The sequence below is a fragment of the Cimex lectularius genome, unplaced genomic scaffold (genome assembly GCF_000648675.2).
Source record: "Cimex lectularius strain Harlan isolate CLEC.00 unplaced genomic scaffold, Clec_2.1 scaffold282, whole genome shotgun sequence".
Classification (NCBI taxonomy): domain Eukaryota; kingdom Metazoa; phylum Arthropoda; class Insecta; order Hemiptera; family Cimicidae; genus Cimex; species Cimex lectularius.
Window position 1 is genome coordinate 163886 of NW_019392887.1, and position 24127 is coordinate 188012.

At 33.3% G+C, this 24127-nt stretch overlaps 1 protein-coding gene across 2 annotated transcripts; it reads left to right on the forward strand.

Annotated features, from left to right (window-relative positions):
• The first annotated feature begins 683 nt into the window (after positions 1-683).
• On the forward strand, positions 684-18744 carry LOC106671007 (putative inorganic phosphate cotransporter). Of its 2 annotated transcripts, none has more exons than XM_014401738.2 (10): positions 684-806; positions 8319-8458; positions 9219-9449; positions 9512-9599; positions 15113-15333; positions 15398-15547; positions 17932-18064; positions 18135-18373; positions 18449-18566; positions 18637-18744. In XM_014401738.2, the coding sequence occupies exons 1-10, from the start codon at positions 707-709 to the stop codon at positions 18678-18680; spliced, it is 1464 nt and encodes a 487-aa protein (XP_014257224.1). In that variant the 5' UTR covers positions 684-706; the 3' UTR covers positions 18681-18744. The 2 variants fall into 2 exon arrangements, with proteins under 2 accessions (XP_014257224.1, XP_014257225.1); XM_014401739.2 differs by having other exon boundaries at positions 8326-8458.
• Positions 18745-24127: the final 5383 nt, after the last annotated feature.

Consider the following 24127-nt stretch of genomic DNA (forward strand, 5'->3'; position numbering starts at 1 on the left):
AACTCAATTTTGGCAGGGAATCGCGTGGTGGTTACAGATTTAACGTAACTATCTCTTCTAGCTGGTGATATGAAACTAAATTTGTAATTTTAAATAAGAATCTTCTACTTTTATTGTACAATTCGATTCTAGAGCTTATTTGATGCCACTTTTATTGAAAGGAAAATTTTGATAGAGTCTACCTTTTCTGAGTTATGCCCTAATACTACAGAAGAATTTAATTTTTGATTTTATTACTGTAGAGAAGCGAAAAAATATTATGTGCGTATATATAAATATATATATATATATTTACACACATAATATTTTTATATATGTATATATATATACAATAATATTTTTTTGCTTTTCTTTTTTTAATGCCTACAGAATTTTCGTTATTTATTTTAACACGGCGACCTTCGGAAGACGGATTTTTCATTCCATTGTCTATTTACTTTTTTGTTTTTTCTCTCTGTTGTATTTTGGTTTATATTGTAAATATAACTTTGTTCATCATGGCCCTCTCCGTTTGGTGTTAAGTACAGTAGATATTTTGTGGTTCAAATTGGAGATAATCTGCGAACTTTTTAAATCAATGCCGTTTTCATATCGACAAGTGTGGCGGATTTCACCCAACGGGCGTTGTTTTTTTTTCTTTTGAAGGGGGGAGCTATCGGTGAATCTATAAAAGGCAATAATTACAAGTATTCCGCACCTCAAATGGATGTTACTCACTCCCCCTGCAACTAAAATGAGCGATATCAAAATGGGAAAAATAGGAGAACGCGCAAACGAACCAGAGCCAGTACACGCCAAAAAACAAGGTAAAGAGAGATTCAGTATTATATCATCAAAAAATCCGAATTGTCAGAAAATATTCACAGTTGAATCCATAGAGATCGCGTTATAAATATTTGATTACTACATTCAGCAATATTGTTTGACCTGTAAAACAATTTTGGACACTTCCTAACTCCAACTTTTCTCGCTTACCCCACACGATTTATTAGCATTTCTTTAAATTTCGTAAAAGCAATAACAAATATAATAATTTTAAAACAGTTTTACTTTTAATAGATAAAAAGATACTGGTTTATTTTTGATATTTCTTCTTTTCCAAATAATACGTTTTTAATTTTCTGTTGCACATATTTCATACTAGATTATTTTTTCAGAAACATAATTTTTTAAATGTGTTAGTAATGAAAACATAAAATGATTAATCAATGACTAACAACTAAAAATGACAACTGTAAATGAAATCATGTACAAAACAAATATGTAAAAAAATTTAATGATATACATAAAAAAATTAGGGAATTTAATTATTTAATTAATTTTTACTAGCCCTAATTTTTATTAGATGGGTCTTATTTCATTAATTTTACTTTTATATCGTTCTTTTACTGTTTTTAGCGACAGAAACGTAACTTTATAGCAAATGGGATGGTTTTTTCTTGTTAGTAAATTTTTTATTAATTTGTTTACTTAACTCACCCAATTTCAAAAGATTTCCGTTTTCCGCCGAGAGAAAGGCCAGTTTAAATATTTTGCAAGAAATTTCGGATCCAAAGATTGTCAGTATGTTTCTGTTTATATTCGTTAAACACTGATTTTCTTATTAATGTCTTTTTTAACCTTTACTGAGATCAGAAAAGATTTTATGTTTTTAGGTCTGATTAAATATCTGTCAACCCAATCTGGATTTCAATTTAAACTAGATTGTCTGGATACATTTTTTATGTTCGTCAAAGCAAAATTGTCTTGTTTACTAATCAATCTTAAAAAATTAAATACTGACTCATTGTCATGCTTAATTAAAAAGAAAATCGTAAATTCTTAGAATTTACTAGAGGTAAAATAGTTAATGTTTTTAAAGTCAGGAGGGGGTTTGAATTTTATATAATGTTTGTTCTAATCTTTCAATTAATTAAGGTTTTTAGTTGAGATAAAAAAGTCAGTGTCACGAGCGGGATTCGAACCCACGACCTTCGGCTAGATACGCCGCTACTTTAACACTTCAGCTATAGTGACTTTGATCCACTCGGACACTAACATCCCATCTCAACTCCATTTTTTGAATTTTCCCTCCTTTTTGTCTTTTTTTCAAATGTTGTTTAATCTATTTGATTCTATTCAATTTCGATAACTTTATTTTAACTTATTAAATTCACTAGTTTTCGTGGTCTAAAAGTTGAGTTTGTTCTAATATTTGCACTGTTCTTCCTAGAGAGGTAATGTGATTTCCGAAAATGAAATATGTGTTTTGAATGAATTAAGCCTCTCTTCACCAGACGGACGTTAAAAAATAAAATGTATTTTTTAATGAATTTTTTTTTTTTTTTTTTTTTTTTNATGTGACAAATTCGTATATGTGTGTTCAAATTTGGGGGGTTATTGGGAAAAAAGGGCCAGGGGCAACGGTGGGAATCGAACCCACGACCGCGGCGGGAATCGAACCCACGACCGCGGCGTGAGAGTCTCTCATGCTAACCACTCGGCTACCGCGGTCCCCCGAATGAATTATTTATATTCTGTATATGTCAACATACATATTACAACTGTGGCGTAAATTAAACCTATAAGACTTGTTCTCCTGGTAAGTAAACTGTTACTACGACCAATACTGCTCAAGCTGGGCAAAGTTAATTTAAGAGAATTACTGGAACTCAAAATGATGGATTGAGGGACGAAGTCCCGCGGCCATCGTCGTTTAAGTCGATGAGGCGGTTTCTCAAGATGAGAAAGTTTACGTAGTGTTTGGACCGTAGGGCTAGGACGGATCGAGAGCCCGGCGTGGAACTTTTGGAAGCCGTATCGGATCGGTTTGTTGACAAAAGGAAAAGTTGAGGTCGTTGTGAATAGTTAAGTTAATGACGTAGTTAGAAACTTCAGTAATTTGTCTGAGGAATTTTGATTAGAAGGATTGGATGCGGTGAATATCGGATGGCTTTTCAGAATTCTACAGTTCTGACGACATCGGTTCTTAAAGTCTTCATAGTTGTCCAAATCTTCGGTCAAGTCTTTCTCTCTTAATTTTTGTGTGGGAATTCCATATCATTCTGCTGTCTACATATAGTACTATGTATCTTAGCTAAGTTGACGTCGGCTCCTCTTTGTTAATGTACAGTGAAACGCAAGGCAGTTTTTTCAATGAAAATGTACACTGGTTACATTTTCTTTCTGTCTGTGGATTTTAGAGGATGATCAGATAGGATTCGAGTTAAAGGCAGTGTCATCCGCTTAGGTAACGATACAGTTTTGATGTGTCCGTATAAATGGTATAGAGGGTGGGTCTAAGAATGCCCCCTTGCCGGACGTCAGCTTGCGTTGATCTTATTTCTTGCCAGACCTCAGGCTGAAGCAGCGGTTAGTTCAATAGGATTCAGGATAATCCTAATGTAGTGTAAGGTAGGTAGAAAACGTTTAAATTTATTGGTGTCTAAATGACAAATCCTACCAATAGCAGGGTCAGCACCCAAGCCATAATCTTCGTTCTCTACACTAGACATTAACTTATCTAAAACTACTCTTTCCTTTCAGTTAAAGTAGACTCTTCCTCTCCAATAAAATATTACTCGATGGAAATTATTTATGGTTGGCCGAAGATCGTAACTTAGACGTAACACTCCACTCTAATATTTATTCAGAAATCGTGAGATGCGGTCTGGTGTGATAGGTTTCAGAAAAACATTTCCTTTATCGTGCCAATGTTTCGATCTTTATTGAGATCATCTTCAGGGCCTGGGATCCAAAAATATTACATACAGAACAAAACAAACATAAACGGAATTTCTTAGAAATTGTTCGTATCAACAGAGATAAACACAGCATCAATTACAGAACAGATACATAAACTCAGTCGCAGCTACGCCAATATCATTAATCAAATTCAATATAGATAACATACATATATCACTACATTACATTCCACACATCAAATATTTTTCACAGTCTATTGTCCAACAATTTCGCTTTCCTTTTCCTATTTATCCCTTTCTATATAATCCTGAAAGGATAATCTGGCCGAACCATTACCAACACATTTTTTCCCTTCGTCGGCTCTTTTCACCTCAAAGAAGCCGACGCCTTATACAAAAACGTCTTTTCTATACCGACTTCCTTTCCCACCCCTTCAAAATCCAACGTATATGAACATAAAACAGCAAAATCTCACTGGCACTCTCAACACGACACGCAAGAATGGCACAATTACACAGAAGATAAACACTTTGAGTGAGAAAAATACTTTGATTGAATATAAAAAATATATTTTGCATTGTATAAATTCACTTTTCCACATCCTAAATGTATTGTTAAATGTAAACAATGTTTGTAAATCCCAGGCCCTGAAGATGATCTCAATAAAGATCGAAACGTTGGCACGATAAAGAAAAGGTTTTTCTGAAACCTATCACACCAGACCGCATCTCACATTTTTGAATAAATATCGATGAACGGTCACTAATCACCACACACTCCATTCTAAATTAAATTTCAGTGAACACATCAAAAATTTTGTTGACAAAGTTAAAGCTGAAACTAGATAAACATAGATGAATTCTAAAAAGATTGTAAAGAATCTACTTTTATACAAGACCATTGTTACAACAATGTAACTATATCACTGTCTTTCACGGAGTTACACATGCCAGTCCAATATTAATGTTAATAGTTGTTTAAAATGATTGCTTGTAACATATGGGTCACGCCGAATAAAGATCTTGGTTTGGATTAAAGAGGCAATCCATAGAAAAGCCATAACTTTTTTTAGGATAATGGGGGACATAAACTCTATGCATAAGTCCATTGGTGCCTATTCAACATCAGCCTACTATAAGGACAAGAGTGTAAACCACATTATACCTAAAAACTAAATTTTTCTCTCAACCCTAGCCTAGGCCTATAATAATCTTTTGATAATGCTCATTTTTTTTTCATTATTGCGATTATGAGAATGTCTACTCTTATTGCATCTACTTAATGTTATATCCATATCAGATTATAAACTTTAACAGGTCGTTTTTGTATATTTTTGGCCATGTTTTTTTTTTTTTTTTTTTTTTTTTTTTTCTAGGATGTTATAGTTCCATCTCCCATTTCTCACATTATTCTTATTAAAACCATTATAATTAGTGGTCTATTGACGATATTAGTTCTTCCAATTAATTAATATTTTTATGAAAGTTTTTGGTTGAAATGGAAAAGTTAGTGTCATGAGCGGGATTCGAACCCACTGAGATGGGGAGTTGGTGTCCGAGTGGATCGAAGTCAGGGTAGCCCAAGTGGTTAGAGTAGCGGCGTATTCAGCCAAAGGTCGTGGGTTCGAATCCCGCTCGTGACAATGACTTTTTCATTTCAATGTTCATTTAATATAACTTTATATTTAACTATTTCAATCATTCTGATCTTATTATTAATGTATTGCTGCATGTTTTTATAACAGATTGGTACATGAAAAATCTATGTAAATATTAAACAATAATCACCATAATTTTATTGACGATTGCTTTTATCGACCAATTTATATAAATCCAAGTTATATTATCTATTATTTTATCATTATTTTTTTTTATTTTTTTATTTTTATTTATTTATTTATTTTTTACTTGACCGAAGACGTCCTTATCGAGAGGTTATCTTAAATTTATGTTTAATTTATCTCAATGTACGTGCATCATTGTGAATCTGACGGATAAGATTGAATTTGTCAAATTGTTGATTTCAACTCTTTGTCTAATTTGAATTTTATTAACAGCCAATTTTTTCAAAATCTCGTTATTGTTTATCTAAAAAATTTAATACTTTCTTTTCCAGGCAAACAGCGAACGTAAAGTTGAAATATTGTGTTAACAAACAGGTTCTGCCTAATGTTAAATGAACAAATCGTTTGAAACCAGCAAAAAATAAGTTTGCTCTTGAAATTGTAATAATTTACAATTTGCACCAGTTGCAACGAAACAAACATAATTACTTAAAAGTTTAATCAGACTGACTACCAGTTGTTTTATTAATAACTAGGTTATCGAACAGGAAGAAGGAGTTGATTCTTAGAAAAAATATTACTTACAAATATTATCAATCATTACGCTGATAAGAAATTATAAATCGTTGATTTGTTCAATTAACATAGCTACACAAATTCTACTGCTCAATTATAACCTGTCAGATTGTTTTAAACTTTTGTTAGTCAAGGCAACTTTCTTATTATTACATTCTTCACATGTATCGTTTGTAACAAAATAAATTTGTGAAAAAAACTCTCTTTTATAGTCAATTATAAAGATTAGATTACTTTCAGCTAGTTCAAGCGTTGGTTAGAAAATTGACGGTTTTGATTATAATATAACTAGCATAACGTAGAAGCGATTTATTTTGTAAGAAGAATGGGACAAAAAGTCAACAGAAAATTCGGCCCGTCGTTTTCGGGCTTACTACTTAGGAAAAAAAAATTATTCTAGAAAATAAAAAGAATTTAACAAATGGAAACATCTTTATGGTTGAAGATAATTCTCAAACCGTGTTATTAATGCGAAAAAGCCAGGCAAAATAGGAAAATTGCTTCCATTAAATGCGATAAGCTTATAACTCAAAAGAAACGTGGAACGTCTATCTAAACAATTGAATAGTACGATGAACGAATGGAGAGAACCGGAAGAAGTACAAAGAATATCAATACAAGGATAAAAACAGGATGGAGACCGGAACAGACCCGTCCCAGCAACCCAGCCCACCCTAGCAATCCAGAATCTCCAGTAATTCAGCAATGTAGTCTAGCAATCCCGTGCGTAGCAACGAAGCAGCAGGGACACGAAACACAGTGAAAATACTCAAGAAACGACGTCAAAACCATAGCTAAAAGAAAATTTCTTAAATGATGTATTTGGAACTTATCAGGTTATTCAAGCCTTTCAGCTGCAGATTTAGTCCATGTTGTTTTAAACCTATTTTCCTAAAGCCAAATATTTTGTTTTGTAGAAACTTAGTTAGTTAGAGATTTTTTTCATTGGTACTCTCATATACAGTAATCATCACTTTACCGCTTCAAAAAGGTGATCGAAGAGAGCCAAACAATTACCGTTGTGCATTGTTTACTGTTTTTTGCAAATGGTTTACTTCTATACTTAGAGAACAAATTTAATATTGGATTATCATAAAAACAAGCCGGTTTCTAGCGCTGTACAAGCTATATATTTATTTTTACTAAATTCATGATCAAGTATACCCAGATTAAAAAAATATCATTTTGCAATTTTGTTTTTCGATTTTGAAAAAGCTTCTGACTCGGTCTGTCACGGGTCACTTTGGCTCAAGCTAAATGAGATAGGAATAAATTGCATAGTAATAAAATTGATTGGGGCGTCGGTGGCCGCAACGGTTTAGGCGTTGACACGGCGCTCATCACTGTGAAGTAAAGGTCCCGTGTTCGAATCCAGCGGCCCTGCATTCGAACCCGACATACTTACAAATGGGCTTTTTTTTCAAAAACACCTGCACCCCGAGGGTTGATATATCTTCTGCAGTTGCGAACCCTCGTAAAAAAAATAATTGATAAAATCCCACTTTGACAAGGCTCAATTTCGATTATATGAAAAGTCTTCAGGTCCTAGTTAGTTCGGCTTTTTATTTCTAGTCCATTTTAAATTAGCCAAAATTGACCCGATTACAGAGCAATTATATTGTTAAATTAATCTATTCTTCAACTTCTAAGTCCTTCTGCAAAATGTAAATTCAATATCACAAGAAAAAGAATTAACTAAATGATAAAAAAAGCAATTAATTATAAACTGTTTCAATATGATTTAATTCATTTAACTTCTTAACTACTTATATACACACCTACAATAGTAAAATTAAAGTATACAACAAAAAAACAAATTCAAAGTCCTGTATTAGACGAAACACTTAAATATATAGAATTCAGTATAATTTTTATTAAAATTTTGTTAGCATTATAAAAAAATTTAATAAAAATATATATTCATGCCTAGCATATGCTATCTTGCATGGTCCAAATTGAAAATAAACATGCAATAAATAAAAAACTAAAACAAAATATAAATCCGCCAATAAATTGAAGAATTTAAAACATAGTGAAAAATAATGGACAATAAATAAATCTTAATCTTAAGTCAACACTTGGTTGAATTGAAATACAAACAGTAATTATCTTGAATATACTCAAGTGAAAATGTATATGTGGGTTGATAATAAATCAAATATGTCGATATGGTGATAGTTAATTATACCAATTTTTCCATCTAGGAAAGAATATATGCTAAAAGATTGATTTATGTGAATTATTAAAATATAGTATGTGCTAATTACATTTATAGTTTCCAGAACATGGTTGGGAGTGCGTCACGTCCAGGCCTTGATCCTTTTTTTCTGTTTGGCATCGAACTACCTGATGAGGACGAACCTGAGTATAGCCATGGTGCTGATGACCGACAAGAACAGTACCGATACTTACGAGGTAAACAATTGAAAATTATTGGACAAAACGTTGCCTTGATCCAGATATGCAGGGAGGAAGCATAACTTCAAACCACAGCATGTTATATTTAGACGCAATTACTGCTACATCGTTCTATAGCTTGTCACATCAAAGGCATTTTGCACATTGGCATACTGCATCCACCCGGCAGGTCTGGATTAGCATCCGGACAATACTTGAAAATGTGTATAGCTCCGTCTTCTTTGACTTTTCTTCCGTTTTGTATCAAAGTCCATTACAATTATTAATTATTATTTATATCCAAAGTTTAGTCCACTATACGTACTTAGATCAACAGTGGCGTGGCTATCCGGGCATCGTGAATCAATAGGCTGCGAACCTTAGTTTGTTTTTGCAAATAAAAGAGACCTTCATCTATTTTACGCACCCGAGCTTCCAAATATTTAGCTACGCAGTTGTACAGCTGTACAGCGTACATCTGTTATGGGTCCTGTGGTGATGTGTCATGTGTGTTAGTTGTCGATTCTGCATTTTTTTATCTCTGGACCCGTTAAAAACCCACGATCTTTAAAGACCCCTATGTTTTTGTAGTTTGGCCGTTTCTGATCATTTTGGTCTGCTTATTTTATTGTTTTGGTCTGTCAAATGCGTTTATCTCTTTGACACAATTTCACAGTAAGAAATGGTAGGTAAAATAAATTGATCAAAACGACGCAACACTAGTTCATCAACTAGCAGATCCTAAGAGGAAATTTTAAAATATTTGGTTTCGTTTTAGGTATACGACTGGAGCTCAGAGCAGCGAGGCATTCTGTTCAGCGCTTTCTTCTGGGGCTACCTCATCATGAACTTATGTGCTGCGGTGTTGGTTAATAAATTTAACAACAGGAATCTCCTTCTTTGTAGCGCCACTTACAGCTCGATCGCGACGATCGCAACACCGTTCATCGTCAAAATCGGAGGTTACGGGGCTTTCGTCGCCCTCAGGGCATCGTTAGGACTCATGCAGGTAACTTAGTGTTATATTTAACTGTTCTTAACCGACAACATTATGCATTTGATGTTGTCCAGGGTTTCATGATGCCTGTGACCTCGGGTCAACTCTCGAGATGGGTCCCGCCCAACGAAAGAGCTCGCTGCGGCACGCTTGTTTTAGGAGGTGAGCTATGATTTATTATCTCTATTTTCTACATTAATAACAATAAAAACATTAAAATGATAATTATGATGTTATTATCCAATACAATGGACTGCAGACTGATAAATAAAAGCTAAAAATTAATATGATTTCACCGCAAGCGAAATAATATTCCAATAAAGTATAATTTTGTTAATTACTAATCTTAAACCGAACAAGCGATAGCAGATATATAACCCTGGGCGGTATATTCATTAAATCATCTAAGAAGTTCTACCATAGGTTTTTCACTATCTCTCTCTCTCTCTCTCTCTCTCTCTCTCTCTCTCTCTCTCTCCTTTTTTATCTTCTTCATCTCTCTCGTTCACTCGTTCTCTTCCTCCCTCTCTTTCACACACACACACTTTATTTTAAAATCACTCTTTCTCTAAGTTTACATCTATCTATATGTCTATCGCTATCTTTCTTTCATTCTACGTGGAGCTTTCTTCCTCATGGTAGCTTCCACCTTCTGGCTTCATCAATTTGCATTTCCTGGGCTTTCCTTTGAGGGGATTCTCGAGCGTCCAAAGAAGCTTTCAAGAATAAAAGAAGAAGAAGAAAATCCTTTGCTTATACTTTTGCTAATTTTATTCTCATCGTTCAATACAGTTAATACAATAATCTTTGTACAATTAATTATTAATCACATCATTCATTAATAANGTAGGGCCTCCGTTGACGTAGTGGCGGTGAACATCCTACATATATATATATATATATATATAATACGGAGAGGCAAAACAGTGGCCATCCTCTATTTATAGTAAATAATTGCAAACGTTAAAGCTTTTTGTTGTTACTGGACATTTTTAAAGAAAAATATAAGATATAGCTAAATTAAAACATTTAATAAAAAATAAACTGAGTAAAACTATTTTACTAAAAATTACAATTAATTAAGGTTTTTAGTTGAGATAAAAAAGTCAATGGCACAAGCGGGATTCGAACCCACGCTCTTCGGCTAAATACCCCGCTGCTCTACTACTTGAGCTATCGTGACCTTGATCCACTCGGACACTAACTTCCCATCTCAACCCCACCGTTTGAATTTTCCCTCCTTTTTGCAATTTTTCAAGTGTCGTGTAATCTATTTGAATCTTGGCCTATCTAGCCAAAGATCGTGGGTTCGAATCCCGCTCGTGCCATTGACTTTTTTATCTCAACTACAAACCTTAATTAATTGTTGATTAATTGGTCAAGCGAACCACGAAATTAGTGAATTTAATGATTTAAAATGAAGTGTACTTCACTACAGCTCTCCGTGGCCATTTCACTTGTCGTCGAGAATCCAATTCGATTACACGACATTTGAAAAATGGCAAAAAGGAGGGAAAATTCAAAAAGGTGGGGTTGAGATGGGAAGTTGGTGTCCGAGTGGATCGAGGTCACGATAGCTCAAGTGGTAGAGCAGCGGTGTATCTAGCCGAAGATCGTGGGTTCGAATCCTGCTCGTGCCATTGACTTTTTATCTCAACTAAAAACCTTAATTAATTGTAATATATTAATTGGTCAAGCGGACCACGAAATTAGTGAATTTATTAAAAATGTTGCCATGGAAAATAAAAATACATATTAAATTCAGTACAGAGTATTTCCTTCTCTTGCGTTGATCACCGTTTTCATTCGACATGGCATCGATTTTATTAGGCTTTTATTGTAGTGCTGTGGAATATTTTCATACTCCTCTAACAGCGTCTTTCTTAATTCCTCCAAATGCTAGCATCATTGGGCTACTTTTTATCCTCTTTGACTACTCGTCCCTAAGGTGTTCGATAGGGTTTAAGTTGGGAACTGTTTTGTTAGGCATTGAATTGAAGCCCGTTCCAAGTAGTCACCAAATACTAGCTGTGTGGGGCCTTGTATTATTATGCATCAAACATCTGCATAACCGTCGCAAATTAGTGACATATAAGGAACTGTTCTGATAATACATCTTCAGTGTATCTCGCAGATGTTAGGGAACTCTAGAGGGAAAGATCAAGTTTGCGACCTTCTTTAGAAATGCCAGTCCAAACCATAACACCACTACCTCCATAGCTATTCCGGAGTGAAAATGTTGCTGGGATATATCGCTCTCATATTCTTCTCCAAACCCTCTCTCGGCCTTCAGACTTCAAACAAACCCTTCACTCATCCGATAATATATTTTAGTCCAAGCTTCCACAGACAAATAGATGTGATGTCTTGCGAAACTTAACCGAGCAGTTCTGTGCTTCGTCAAAAGTTCTAGACCAGCCTTCTTGCACGTAATTCAGCCTGTTAAAGTGTTACCTTACATTGCATCAACTGATATTAACATTTCTAATTTATTGAAATCGTTGCTTGATCTCCATTGGCATCTCAGATGTGACACGTTGGCGACCTGATCCATGCCTTCTTGATAAACCTCCTTGGTAGATTTGTAAGACCCTTCGGACAGTTCTTCTGGGAATGTTAAGCAACCAGACCAGATACGCTTCACTTCTACCACCTTCCAACAACGCCATGATTCTAGCCGAAACTGTATCACTTAAAACCACCACTCAAATTTGAAACTTAAAAATGGTACAACTTAAAAACATCAAACCACCAGAAAAATCGGCATAATTTATTATTGGCAGGTGTTCATCGAATGGCATATTTAATTAAGTAGTTTTGATTACAGGGCCGCCCAAAGAAAAACAATTATCATTTAGGTTAATGATCATGAAGTTTATGATCAAGCAGTTGTACTTTGTAATAAATAGCTGGAATGAATGTTTTATGAGGATTCTCATCATCATTACCATTTGTTTCATCACGCTGTTTTTGTCTGTCAAACGTCTTTAGGCATTTACTAACAATCAGTGAAGTGCGTCAGCGCCTTATCCTGTTATCTGTCAATTAAAAATCGACAATGCATAAAAGCATCATCAAATACTATAAAACCACAGAGAAAACAACGCTTGAACTGCCTCCTGCCAACACACATTTTGACAAAACAAAAACGTCAGAACGTAATGACGCAAATAAAAGATAACCACGAAATACGAAACACGATTAATGAAGATAAGACAGGACAGGCGGGCTATAATTATTAGCAATGATCACCTATCTTCTGATAAATGTTCTTTTTTGTTGTACATTATGATAGTATACAAAATGGATATTTTGTTATACAATTTTGTTTACGCCTGAATTTAAATTTTATTTTTTGTTTTAATTTAAGTTGAGTTTGTTTGGTCTCGTTGCCACGGGAAACGAATGTTTACGCCTCCCGTTGCTATGGGAACCAAATGTTATGCTTTCGGTTGCCATGAGCACCAGTGTTTACACGTCGCCGTTGCTACGGTGAATTGTTTTGTATTTTTCATTACCATGGAAACGCCCCTTCTTTTCTTTGGTAAAGTCCAGTCAACTGGACGAGTTGCGTCTCAACCGCCAAGAAGACAGCATACGCTCTGTTTCTTAAATTTAGATGTTTCAGGCAGTAATTTTATATAAGTTATTTTGTATTGTAAATCGATAGTTCAACGTTCTGTACTGTTCAACAATACGGGCGTTATTATTATTATTCGTCCGCCGCACTACAATCAGTTGTATTCTATGTCTTGATTCACAACGACCGCACGCCTGACATCTTCCCGCACCGCAGCAGAAGTGGACCCGACTTCATAATCTTTCCCGCACAACCGCAACGCCACGTCACATCTATACATCAAGAGTCCTCACAAGTGAACTTTTATTTTAATTTAAATATATATACTTTTTTTGTATCTTCATTTTAACTTAGTTTTTTCTTTCTTTTCTAAATTCATTGAAGAGCTCTTCCGTTATTTCTCTGTTTAATTAATTTTTAATTTAAAACTAATACTATAATTTTATTTCATAGTATTATTATTACAATAAGAAACTAACTTTGTTTACCTTTGCCGTAACTTTTTCTTATAATATATTTGTTATTTCCATTAGATAACATTTTATTTGCATGCTATTGCCTATTAACGCTATCTTTAAGGATTTTTAATATACAGAAGCTCTACATCTAATCAGGTGAGTGATTTGAGTGGCAAAGTGTCGTAAAATAGATCTGGCAACACATTTGGGAAAAGGATTACCTCCCACAATCGGACGAGGTCGCTGAATACCCAACAATTTTTTTTATACTTCTGAGGAAACCGTTGTGAAATGAATGTATGTCTGATGGATATCTATGCACAATTGTCGAACTTCGTCAATCAAACATCATTAGCTCCGAATCGTCCTTAATGACAAGACAAAATTTACAAACATAAACAATTAAAATGGAGATTACAGAAACCAAGAAACTAATGCCCTTGAAAGGCAATGATAACATGGCTGAACCCTTTTTAAGGGAGAGAAAACAACAGGAATCTATCACTCGGATCAAGTAATCCAATAATCTCCGTGTAAGATTGAACAAGAAAGATAAGATATTACAGAATGGTAAAAAAAAAGCTGGTGAGACTCTGAATCTGGAAAGAAATGCATTTAGATTAAATGCTGGAACCTTGGGCCATCAAATAAAATTTTATTATCAAAAATGAGATAATCAAAATATAATTCTTAATAAGACTTGAGTGTGATAAATCACTTTGATCTTGATTTATCTTAAAGTTGGGACGTATCAGTGGTCACGAGATCCTTCGTGGCTTTTTTTAAACAAATTATACGTTAATGTAATGTACTGAAACATTTTTGACGCCGAGCCGACCTTCGATCATTTCTTTGTCGTCGGCCAAAAAATCCACTCTTGAGTTTTACTTTAGGTACTTAATGGACTACGCTAGGTGCTTAGCTTTACATTTCTTATTACCTGTTTCTTCAATCCTTTGATTTCTCAGCGTTATGTGCAGGTGATCATGTTTAAGCTCATGTGACTCCCAACAAGCAAAACTTCAAAAGTTTCTAAAAAAACCTAAACAACGTATAGTGTTTAGTGACCGTTAGCCAATGATTATTTGGAGATCGTGAGATGCGGTCTGGTGTGACGTAGGTTTAGAAAAACATTTTTTTTTATCGTGCCAACGTTTCGATCTTTATTGAGATCATCTTCAATGCTAAACGTGTTTGTTTTCTGCAAGATGTGTCATTCTTGTGTGTCGTGTTAAGAGTGCCCATTGTTCAGGCATTCTACCAGAAAACAAACACATAGAGCCCTGAAGATGATCTCAATAAAGAAACGATAAAGAAAATGTCTTTCTAAAAACCTACGTCACGCCAGACCGCGTCTCACGATCTCCAAATAACCTAAAGAACGTCGCACCAAATGAAGGCCTCCAATAAATCTATACAGCTTTCAAACTGTAACATTACCAACTGGAATATCGAAAGACACCTTTCCCCTTCGACGAAAAAAACTAATAAATCACTGAAGAAGGCGAAAAATCGAAATGAGTCCGATAGACAAAGCCAGAAAGAATAGACATACTAGGATGATCTGAATCTATCTAACATTTCCGTGCAGGCCTCAAGAAAAATTCTTATGCAATATTTTTGATTTGATTTTCCAGGGATGCATTTTGGAACTATAATCTCATTTGTGAGCTCAGGAGTGCTCGGAACTAGCGCGGGTGGTTGGCCGAGCATTTTTTACCTTTCAGGAGGTATGTCGCTCCTCTGGTGCGTCGTCTGGTACGAATGGGGAGCCGAAAGTCCGTCCAGCTGCAGTTACATTTCACGAGAGGAGAAACGTTACATCGAAAGCGCCCTGGTTCACACGTCGAAGGCAAAGGTGCCATAGCGGAGATTTGTGCGAATTCGAGTTTTATATAAACGTGTTTTTTTTTATTTTTTAGAAACGAACGATACCTTGGGCGAAAATCTTTACAAACAAAGCCTGTTATGCTGTCACGATAGCCATCACAGGTCACAACTGGGGATACTGGATTCTGATCACCCAGATGCCCACATTCTTCGATTCCGTCCTAAATTACAGTTCTTCAAATGTAAGTTTTTTTAAATCAACCTAAGGTGATGATAAAACTTAACTTTAACTTTTAACCGAAAGTTAAAAATAAGTGTAAGTTGCCATGTTACAAACTAGGCTAATTGTGTTAAGCGTATTAAAACTGAGAAATCTTCTGACATAATTTTTATTTAGAAATCGTGTGATGCGGTCTGGTGTGATGTAGGTTTCAGAAAAACATTTTCTTTAACATGCCAACGTTTCGATCTTTATTGAGATCATCTTCAGGGCTCAAAGTGTTTGTCTTCTTTGTAATTGTGTCATTCTTGCGTGTCGTGTCGAGAGTGCCCACTTTGGTCCCTGAAGATGATCTCAATAAAGATCGAAACGTTGGCATGATAAAGAAAATATTTTTCTGAAACCTACATCACACCAGACCGCATCTCACGATTTCTAAATAAATATCGATTAACGGTCACTAATCACCACACATTTCTGACATAATTTTGAACTCACTACCTTGATTTGAGGTCATTTTACCTTGTAGCAATGTTCTATTTTATACACTCTTTAAAAATACGATTTGGTCTATGTACTATTGTTCATAATGGAAGAAAAGTTATTATTGAAGAAACAAGTTAAGAAAGGTGTCGGATCAAAAATATGGTCAACGGACGTTAAACTTCATCAAAAGGTTTCTATGAAGACACTTTTGAAGTAATAAGCATTCTGCAGACGTTACCACATTTAGCTCATGAAAATCTCAAATAGTAATAGCGCATTGAACACTATTCCACAGTTTCCTGGGCTTCAAATCAGATTTATTGGTCAGTCAGAGACTGAAGTGAATAATTTAGGATGTTATTCAACATTTCAAATGGGGCTAAAAGATTCTTTTGTACATAGTCTGATTGTCAATTATATTTGAGACATTTCACTTTTCGTGTTAATTCATCCTTTCCCAACTATTCCCTTAAAGCCCCCGTATTTCGTACGATATTAATCCTACAATAAATTTGAATGCATTAATGGAAAGTGCATTAAACGCCCTATAGGATAAATTTTTTTATTGTAATTTTTAAGAAACAAACTAAAATATCAGTTAGAACATTATCTATTAATTCATTAGATTTCGTGGTCCGATTGACCAAATAACATCTTTCATTAATTAATCTTTATATAAGGTATTGGTTGAGATAAAAAAGTCAGTGTGACGAGCGGGATTCGAACCCACGACATTCGGCTAAATACGCCGCTGCTCTACCACTTGAACTATCGTTACTTTGATCCACTCAATCACCAACTTTCCACCTCAACCCACCTTTCGAATTTTCCCTCCTTTTTGCCATTTTTCAATGGCTTCTGACTTTTTTATATCAACCAATACCTTACATAAAGTTTAATTAATTGAAAGAAGTTATTTGGTCAATCGGACCACTTCTATTCTGTACATACGAACAGGCTGTTTTTCCACAAACAGATGTTAATACTTCGGGAAGTTACTCTACATACCTAAGTGACTAGAAAATTCCAAATGTCCATAATTTGATTTTAACTTGTATTCCAGCTGACCCGTTTGAGAATAGGCCATATCCGATTGACACAAGGACACATACTTTTGGAGCAAACCCTGCGCAGGTGTCCCGCTTATAGAGCCCGGTGTGTCACATTTGTATGAGGAATGCCACGCCATGTCCCCTTTCAGGGAGCGAGTAGGCAGGCCATTTATCAGTACCTTTCATAAAGATTAATTAATTGACGGAGTATAAGGTTTTAAGCATTGATCTGGTAAATACATTTCATTTATAAGTTTGCTGGTATAAATTTAAATCCTTTTTCCACTCGTCTCTCCTAATCGCAATTTGCGTAGACTTTTGGTTTGGCAGCGTCATACGAAACTGTTAAAAAAGGTTTAATATAAGTTGAAAAGTATGAATTGTCTAAAAATATATTTTTATTATCTGTCAAAGTTCTGTCAGATTTAATTTGGTTTTCTTGACTTATTTAGATTATTCTCTTATTCTTTGTTTTATTACGAAAATTACGTCATTACATGCGTTTAAAAGAAATCGTTTTGATAGATAATTTGAAAAAATTCCGTCTATCCTTGCGTACATTTGCTTTATTAGGAAGCCTGAAAATAAATCGGCTATATTCCTTTTGAAATTTTTCTGTCAGGTCTGTCGGGTGATGAAACACTAATTTAGCCGTTACCAATCATCCTGGTCACTCTATCCCATCAAACACTTCGGCAATGACTAAATCATGTGTTGGTTTTGTTTAAAATTGAAGGGTTTTTTGAAGAAATACACTTTTAGCGACCTGTAAAAAAAAATATTTATCAAACTATTCGACTTAATTCTGACCCAACATTGTAATACTTACACAAGTTCATGTTGTTAATTGTTATTTTTCTTTTTCTAGAATGGTCTTATTTCAGCGATGCCGTTCGCCTGTTTGTGGGTTGTGTCTTTTCCTATTTCATACATTGCTGACATGCTCATCAAAAAAGGCGTCACTTCGATAAGCCTTTCGAGGAAACTCTGTAACACTATTGGTACGTTAAGCAATGCCTTTTTTACTCTAATAAGAATTTAATAGAATATTACTGTTAATTGATATTTTAGGTCATTGGGGAATCGCTGCATGTCTACTCGCCTTAGGCTACACGAACAGCAGTAGTGTCGCTATAATCATGTACACTATAGGGGTGACGTTGGTCGGTTTCACCTTCATGGGATTCAACATCAACCATCTGGACATTTGTCCAAACTTTGCCGGCTTTCTGATGGGCCTCACTAATGGCATTTCCAATATTTCGGCCATTCTCGGACCACTTTTTGTCGGCTACGTCGTCACAGATGTTGTAAGTAAATTGCTAAGTAAACATAAAATTTTCAACTTAAAAACAGTTATTAAATTTGAGTGTTGTGCGTTTTAGACAAACGCTGACCTGTGGAGGATTGTTTTTTATGTGTCAGCCGGTGTATTTTTCGTCGGCAACCTGGTTTTCATAATCTTCGGCTCAGGTGAAATTCAAGACTTCAACAAAGTCAGTGGTAAATTTAAAATTTCGAAAATTTATAAAATCTTTTTTTTTTTTAATTTAATAAAATGACTCATTTTCAGATAAAGAAGAAAGGTATGAGTCGAAAGATATAGAAAAGAACTAATTTTTCTCGTTTACGATTTTTATACATAATTTATAAATATATTTATTTTATTTTCTAATAAAAATTGTTTAATATAGTAATGCAAATCCTACATCCTTCGACAATACAGCACATTCAAAACATCTCATATTACTTTCTTTAAGTTGACTCAAACAAAGAAGTTTAAGGGAATAAACTCATGCAAACATAACAATGGAAATTCTGCAAATAAATTGTTTACATAAATAAAATTATCACTGCCTACATGGCATCGCATATTGCACTACGGTTATTATANTAAGACATTTAATCTGGAAATTTTTTATTTGCCTACATTCTTCAGCATTAACCTGAATAACTTTTAGTACTTTCTATTTTCAAAGATTTAAATCAATAATTTGTTAAAATCGTGAAGAGCGGTGAAGAACTAGGAAGTTTAGTTGAAACACCTTTTTCATTTTTGTGCCGGCGTTTCGACCTTTATTCTGGCCATCTTCAGGACATAAAGTGTGGTGCTATTCTTGTGGTGTCATATTGGTTGTGTGTGAAAGTGTTGTAATGTTAGTGTTGGTTTCTGTAAATTAGTATAGTTTTAATTAACGATTTAATGATACTAGATATTCACAACATTTTACTAACATTTCACATAAACTGAACGCTAAATTTAATGCAAATACATCGGTTTAAGAAAAGTATTGTTTGCAAATATGTTATTTTTCTTTTCTATAGAAAAAGTTTATACTTTTTTTAATTCAGTATATTTAACCACTTTCCCAAGATATCGCAAATTTCTAGTAACACTGGATGAACAAAAAAACATCGTTTCAATACTTATTCTTTCATTTATGAGAAGCGCCCAAGATCCTCCTTTTTTGTAGTGAACGTTCGTTCCTTTTTATTCCGGCCAGCCTTGCTAATTCCTCATGAAAAAATAAAGAACGTTTATTTCTTTTATGTTCAATCTGTTTGATCCATTTCATAAAATATCTATAAAATTGTCACCAGCACTGTACATAATACAACAAATTTAGTTTCAATACAAATTCCGTAGTTTATAAGTGTTGTCATCCGTCTTATCCTCCATCTTTATAAATAAAGTTATTCCTTTTTAGTCTTGCCTGTCTCGCCAATTTCACCATTAGCCACAACGTAGCCACAAGCACTCCACATAAGCCAGTAAATTTAGTTTCAATACAAATTCATCGGTTTATGAGAAGTATTGTCGCTCAAAAATATACTTCTTCTTTGTAAAAAATGATTGTTCCATTTTATTTTAGCCAACCTTGTTAATTTCACTTGTCCAAAAACATGTTCACAACCATCCAAATAAACCAACAAATTTAGTTCCAATACAAAAGCATCGGTTTATGAGATTTGTGTCGTCAAATGTGTTATCCCTCTTCTTTGTAAATAAAGATCAATATTTTTGAGGTCAGCAAATTTAACTTATTTTATAAGGTATCAACAAAATTGTCTCTAAAACTGCAGATAATACAACAAATTAAGTTTTAACATAAATTACTTAGTTTACATGTGTTTTCACCAAATTTATCTTCCATCTTTATAAAGAAGGTTATTCCTTTTCAGTCTAGCCTGTCTGCCAATTTCATCGTTAGCCACAAAAAAGCCACAAGCACTCTTCATAAACCAGTAAATTTAGTTTTAATACAAATTCATCAGTTTATTAGAAGTAGTCGCCAAATATTTAAATCAGTAAGTTTAACCCATTTCTCAATATATCTACATAATTGCCACTAACACTGCACATAAACTAGCCAATATAATTTTCATTATAGATATTTGCTTATGAGAAGTGTTTATGCTTTTTTATTCTAGCCAGTTTCACGAATTTAATAATTTATCAACAAAATTTCCACTTTCACTTCAAATAAACCAACAAATACATTTTCATTGAAAACAGAAATTGTGTATTCAAATGTCATATTCTATTTTTTGTTAAGTGTTGTTGATTTCTTTTTAAATATTAATAAATTTTACAAGACATCCACACAATCGCTACTAATGTTGCACAAAAACCAACAAATTTAGTTGTCAAAAAAATTCAAAAAAATAATTCGTATCTTTCTTTTTTTTTAACTTTTATATTCTTGCCAGTCTCACAAATTCCAGAAAATTACCGCCAGAACTCCTCATAAACCGACAAATTTAGATTCAATACGAAGTTTATCGGATTATGAGAAGGGCATCAATACCAATCGACTACTCTCAGAAACGTCCATAGTTGTAATTTGTTAATTCATTGCTGATAATTTTTAAAACAGTAAATTTTCACGATGTTCAAAATCGTTTCATCGGTTTCTCTAGACGTCCAATAAATTGCCATCAACCCTCCAAGATTCATAAAAAAATTTATAGGCTTATGAGTCTTGACATCATTACATGCCTTACAACCGACCAGATTTTCGTCGAGTACAGTCGAAGAGAAAAGAACCGGACACTCATATTTTTTTCAAACTACGTGTATTATTGTCCTTATATTAATTACAACATGCTTTTTTTAATGTAAACCAAATTAAACGAGATCAAAAATTTATGGGGTTTTATAAAAAATTATTTAATTTTAATGGTTTGGCAAAAAATTTATCAAAATGAAAACCATTTATTGATAGAATTCAACTACAATTTATGAGACGATTTTACTCATAAAATTTTTATCACAATTGATTTCATGGTTTTTCTCATAAAATTTGACAAATAATTTATTGCATGGTTTTGCTAATAAAATTACACAAGATCTTCTTCGTGTACAGCTGAAGACAAAAGATCTGGACACCCACACTTTTTGTAGTTTCTTTCGAACTGTATGCATTTTTTCGATATATTAATTACAACATTCTTATTTTAATGTAAACCAAATTAAACGAGACCAAAAATTCCTGAATTTTTATAGAATTTATGTAATTTTAATGGTTTTTCAGAAAATTTATCAAAAACACCTGAATACCATTTATTGATAGATTGAATTCAACTAGCAATTTATTACATGGTTTTGCTCATAAAACCTAATTAACAATTTATTAGACGATTTTACTCATAAAATTTTACTAATAATTGATTACATGGTTTTTCTCATAAAATTTGACAAACAATTTATTGCATGGTTTTGCTCATAAAATTACACAAGATTTTCTTAGAGTACGGCTGAAGACAAAAGCACCGGACACCCGCACATTTTGACGTTTATTTCAAATTGTATGCATTTTTTTCGATATATTAATTACAACGTCCTTATTTTAATGTAAACCAAATTAAACGAGACCAAAAATTCCTGAGTTTTTATAAAAATTATGTAATTTTAATGGTTTGGCAGAAAATGTACCAAAAGCACCTCAATACCATGTATTGATAGATTGAATTCAACTAGCAATTTATTACATGGCTTTGCTCATAAAACCTAATTAACAATTTATTAGACGATTTTACTCATACAATTTTACTAATAATTGATTACATGGTTTTTCTCATAAAATTTGACAAACAATTTATTGCAAGGTTTTGCTCATAAAATTACACAAGATTTTCTTCGAGTACAGCTGAAGACAAAAGATCTGGACACCCACACTTTTTGTAGTTTATTTTGAACTGTATGCATTTCTTCGATATATTAATAACAACATTCTTATTTTAATGTAAACCAAATTAAACGAGACCAAAAATTTCTGAGTTTTTATAAAAATTATTTAATTATGATTGTTTGGCAATTTATCAAATCACCGGAATAACTTTATTTAAAACAATTTATTTAACTGACTATTAATTACATGGTTTTGCTCATAAAACCTAATTAATAATTTATTGGTTTTGCTCACAAAGTTTAACTAACGAAAAATTGATGAGTAATTAGAAAAATTATTTTATTATGATGGTTTAGCAGAAAATTTATCAAAAACCGGAACAATTTATTTGAAACGACTATATTTACCTAACAATTTATTATGTGATAGTTCTCATAAAATTCAACTAACTAAAAATTGATGAGTATTTATAAAAATTATTTAATTATGATGGTTTGACAGAAAATTTATCAAAACACCGGAATAACTTTTATTTAAAAAAACTAAATTTAACTAACAATTTATTATGTGATAGTGTCCATAAAATTTAACTAACTAAAAACACCCTAACGCTTTATCCTTACGGGAGGATATTAAAAATAAAGTTCAATAGCAATAACATTCACGTATAAATTAATTTCAAGCGTATACAGAAATAAATCTTCCTGTAATTTCGCAATATTTCTTTCGCACAATTTGTTTTCATGGCATACATTTAATTGATGAACTTACAAAATTATAAACATAATTACAAAAAATCAATGTTTTAACTTGTTTCGATGATAATTGATTAATTTTCCCCTTACCTTCATCTATGTGAATAATGGGTGAAACCTACAGAGATGCTTATAAGAAAGTACCTAGAAATAAAAGATAGCACATGTTTTGGAAATACAAGTCAAACCGAAATTGAGTATGAAAATTGTTAATCCAACTGGCGACCCCCAATTAACCTTAACTGTTAACTCCCTTTTTTTGATGCTGATGTTTAATAGTCATGCAACTTACTTTTTATGTGATTTTATGTTTCTGGACAAACGAGGGTTAAATCAAATTCAAACTTTTTCTCTTAAGCCTCCCTGCTCTTATTTTTAAAACAAAGGCTTACAATACATTCCAGATAGTAGAAACTTACAAATATATTGCTTGCCACAATTTCGAGTCGTTAGCCTGAGGAGACCCAGGATTAGGCAGATGGTGCTCGATACGCACTTTCGATCAGGTCGACCCTCATTCACAAAGCCCCTCACGGAAGTTATCTCGGTAATTGAACAGTCAGTTTTATCGGTAGGCAATCCTGTGAAAACTCGCCTCATTCTATCTACCCCGTCGATTACTGGTGGAAAGGCGTGCACAGGTTCGACAATGAGTCCTCAACGAAGAGCAAACTCTTCAGTTGTCTTCGGGCTCAAAGGAAATCAATTTTTTAGCACTGAAAACCGTTTAAATTGCTTTATAATAGTTCTTAATTTTAATGCACGTTAACGATATCTTTTAGCTGATAGAAGTATGACAACATGGACTTCAAATATTAAACGAACAAACATTTATATTAAATATATGTGATTAAATATACAATAGATATTTATTTAGTAATCGTGAGATGCGGTCTGGTGACGGTCACTAATCACCACACATTAAATATAGAATTTATTTATTTAAGAATTTGTATAATCAGACAATTAACGATTGCAAGTGTCTTTTCTTAATAATTGTAGGTTGTTTACACAGCAAATAAAATATTACTTTACATTATTGTAAAATTTACTTGTAGAATCTTAAGACAGATTATATCAGATACTGAAACTAGGATATTATATAATTTTAAGTACGTAAGCATTAAAACTTTTAAAATCGTAATTCTGGTAAGGCAATAGATATTTAAATAAATTT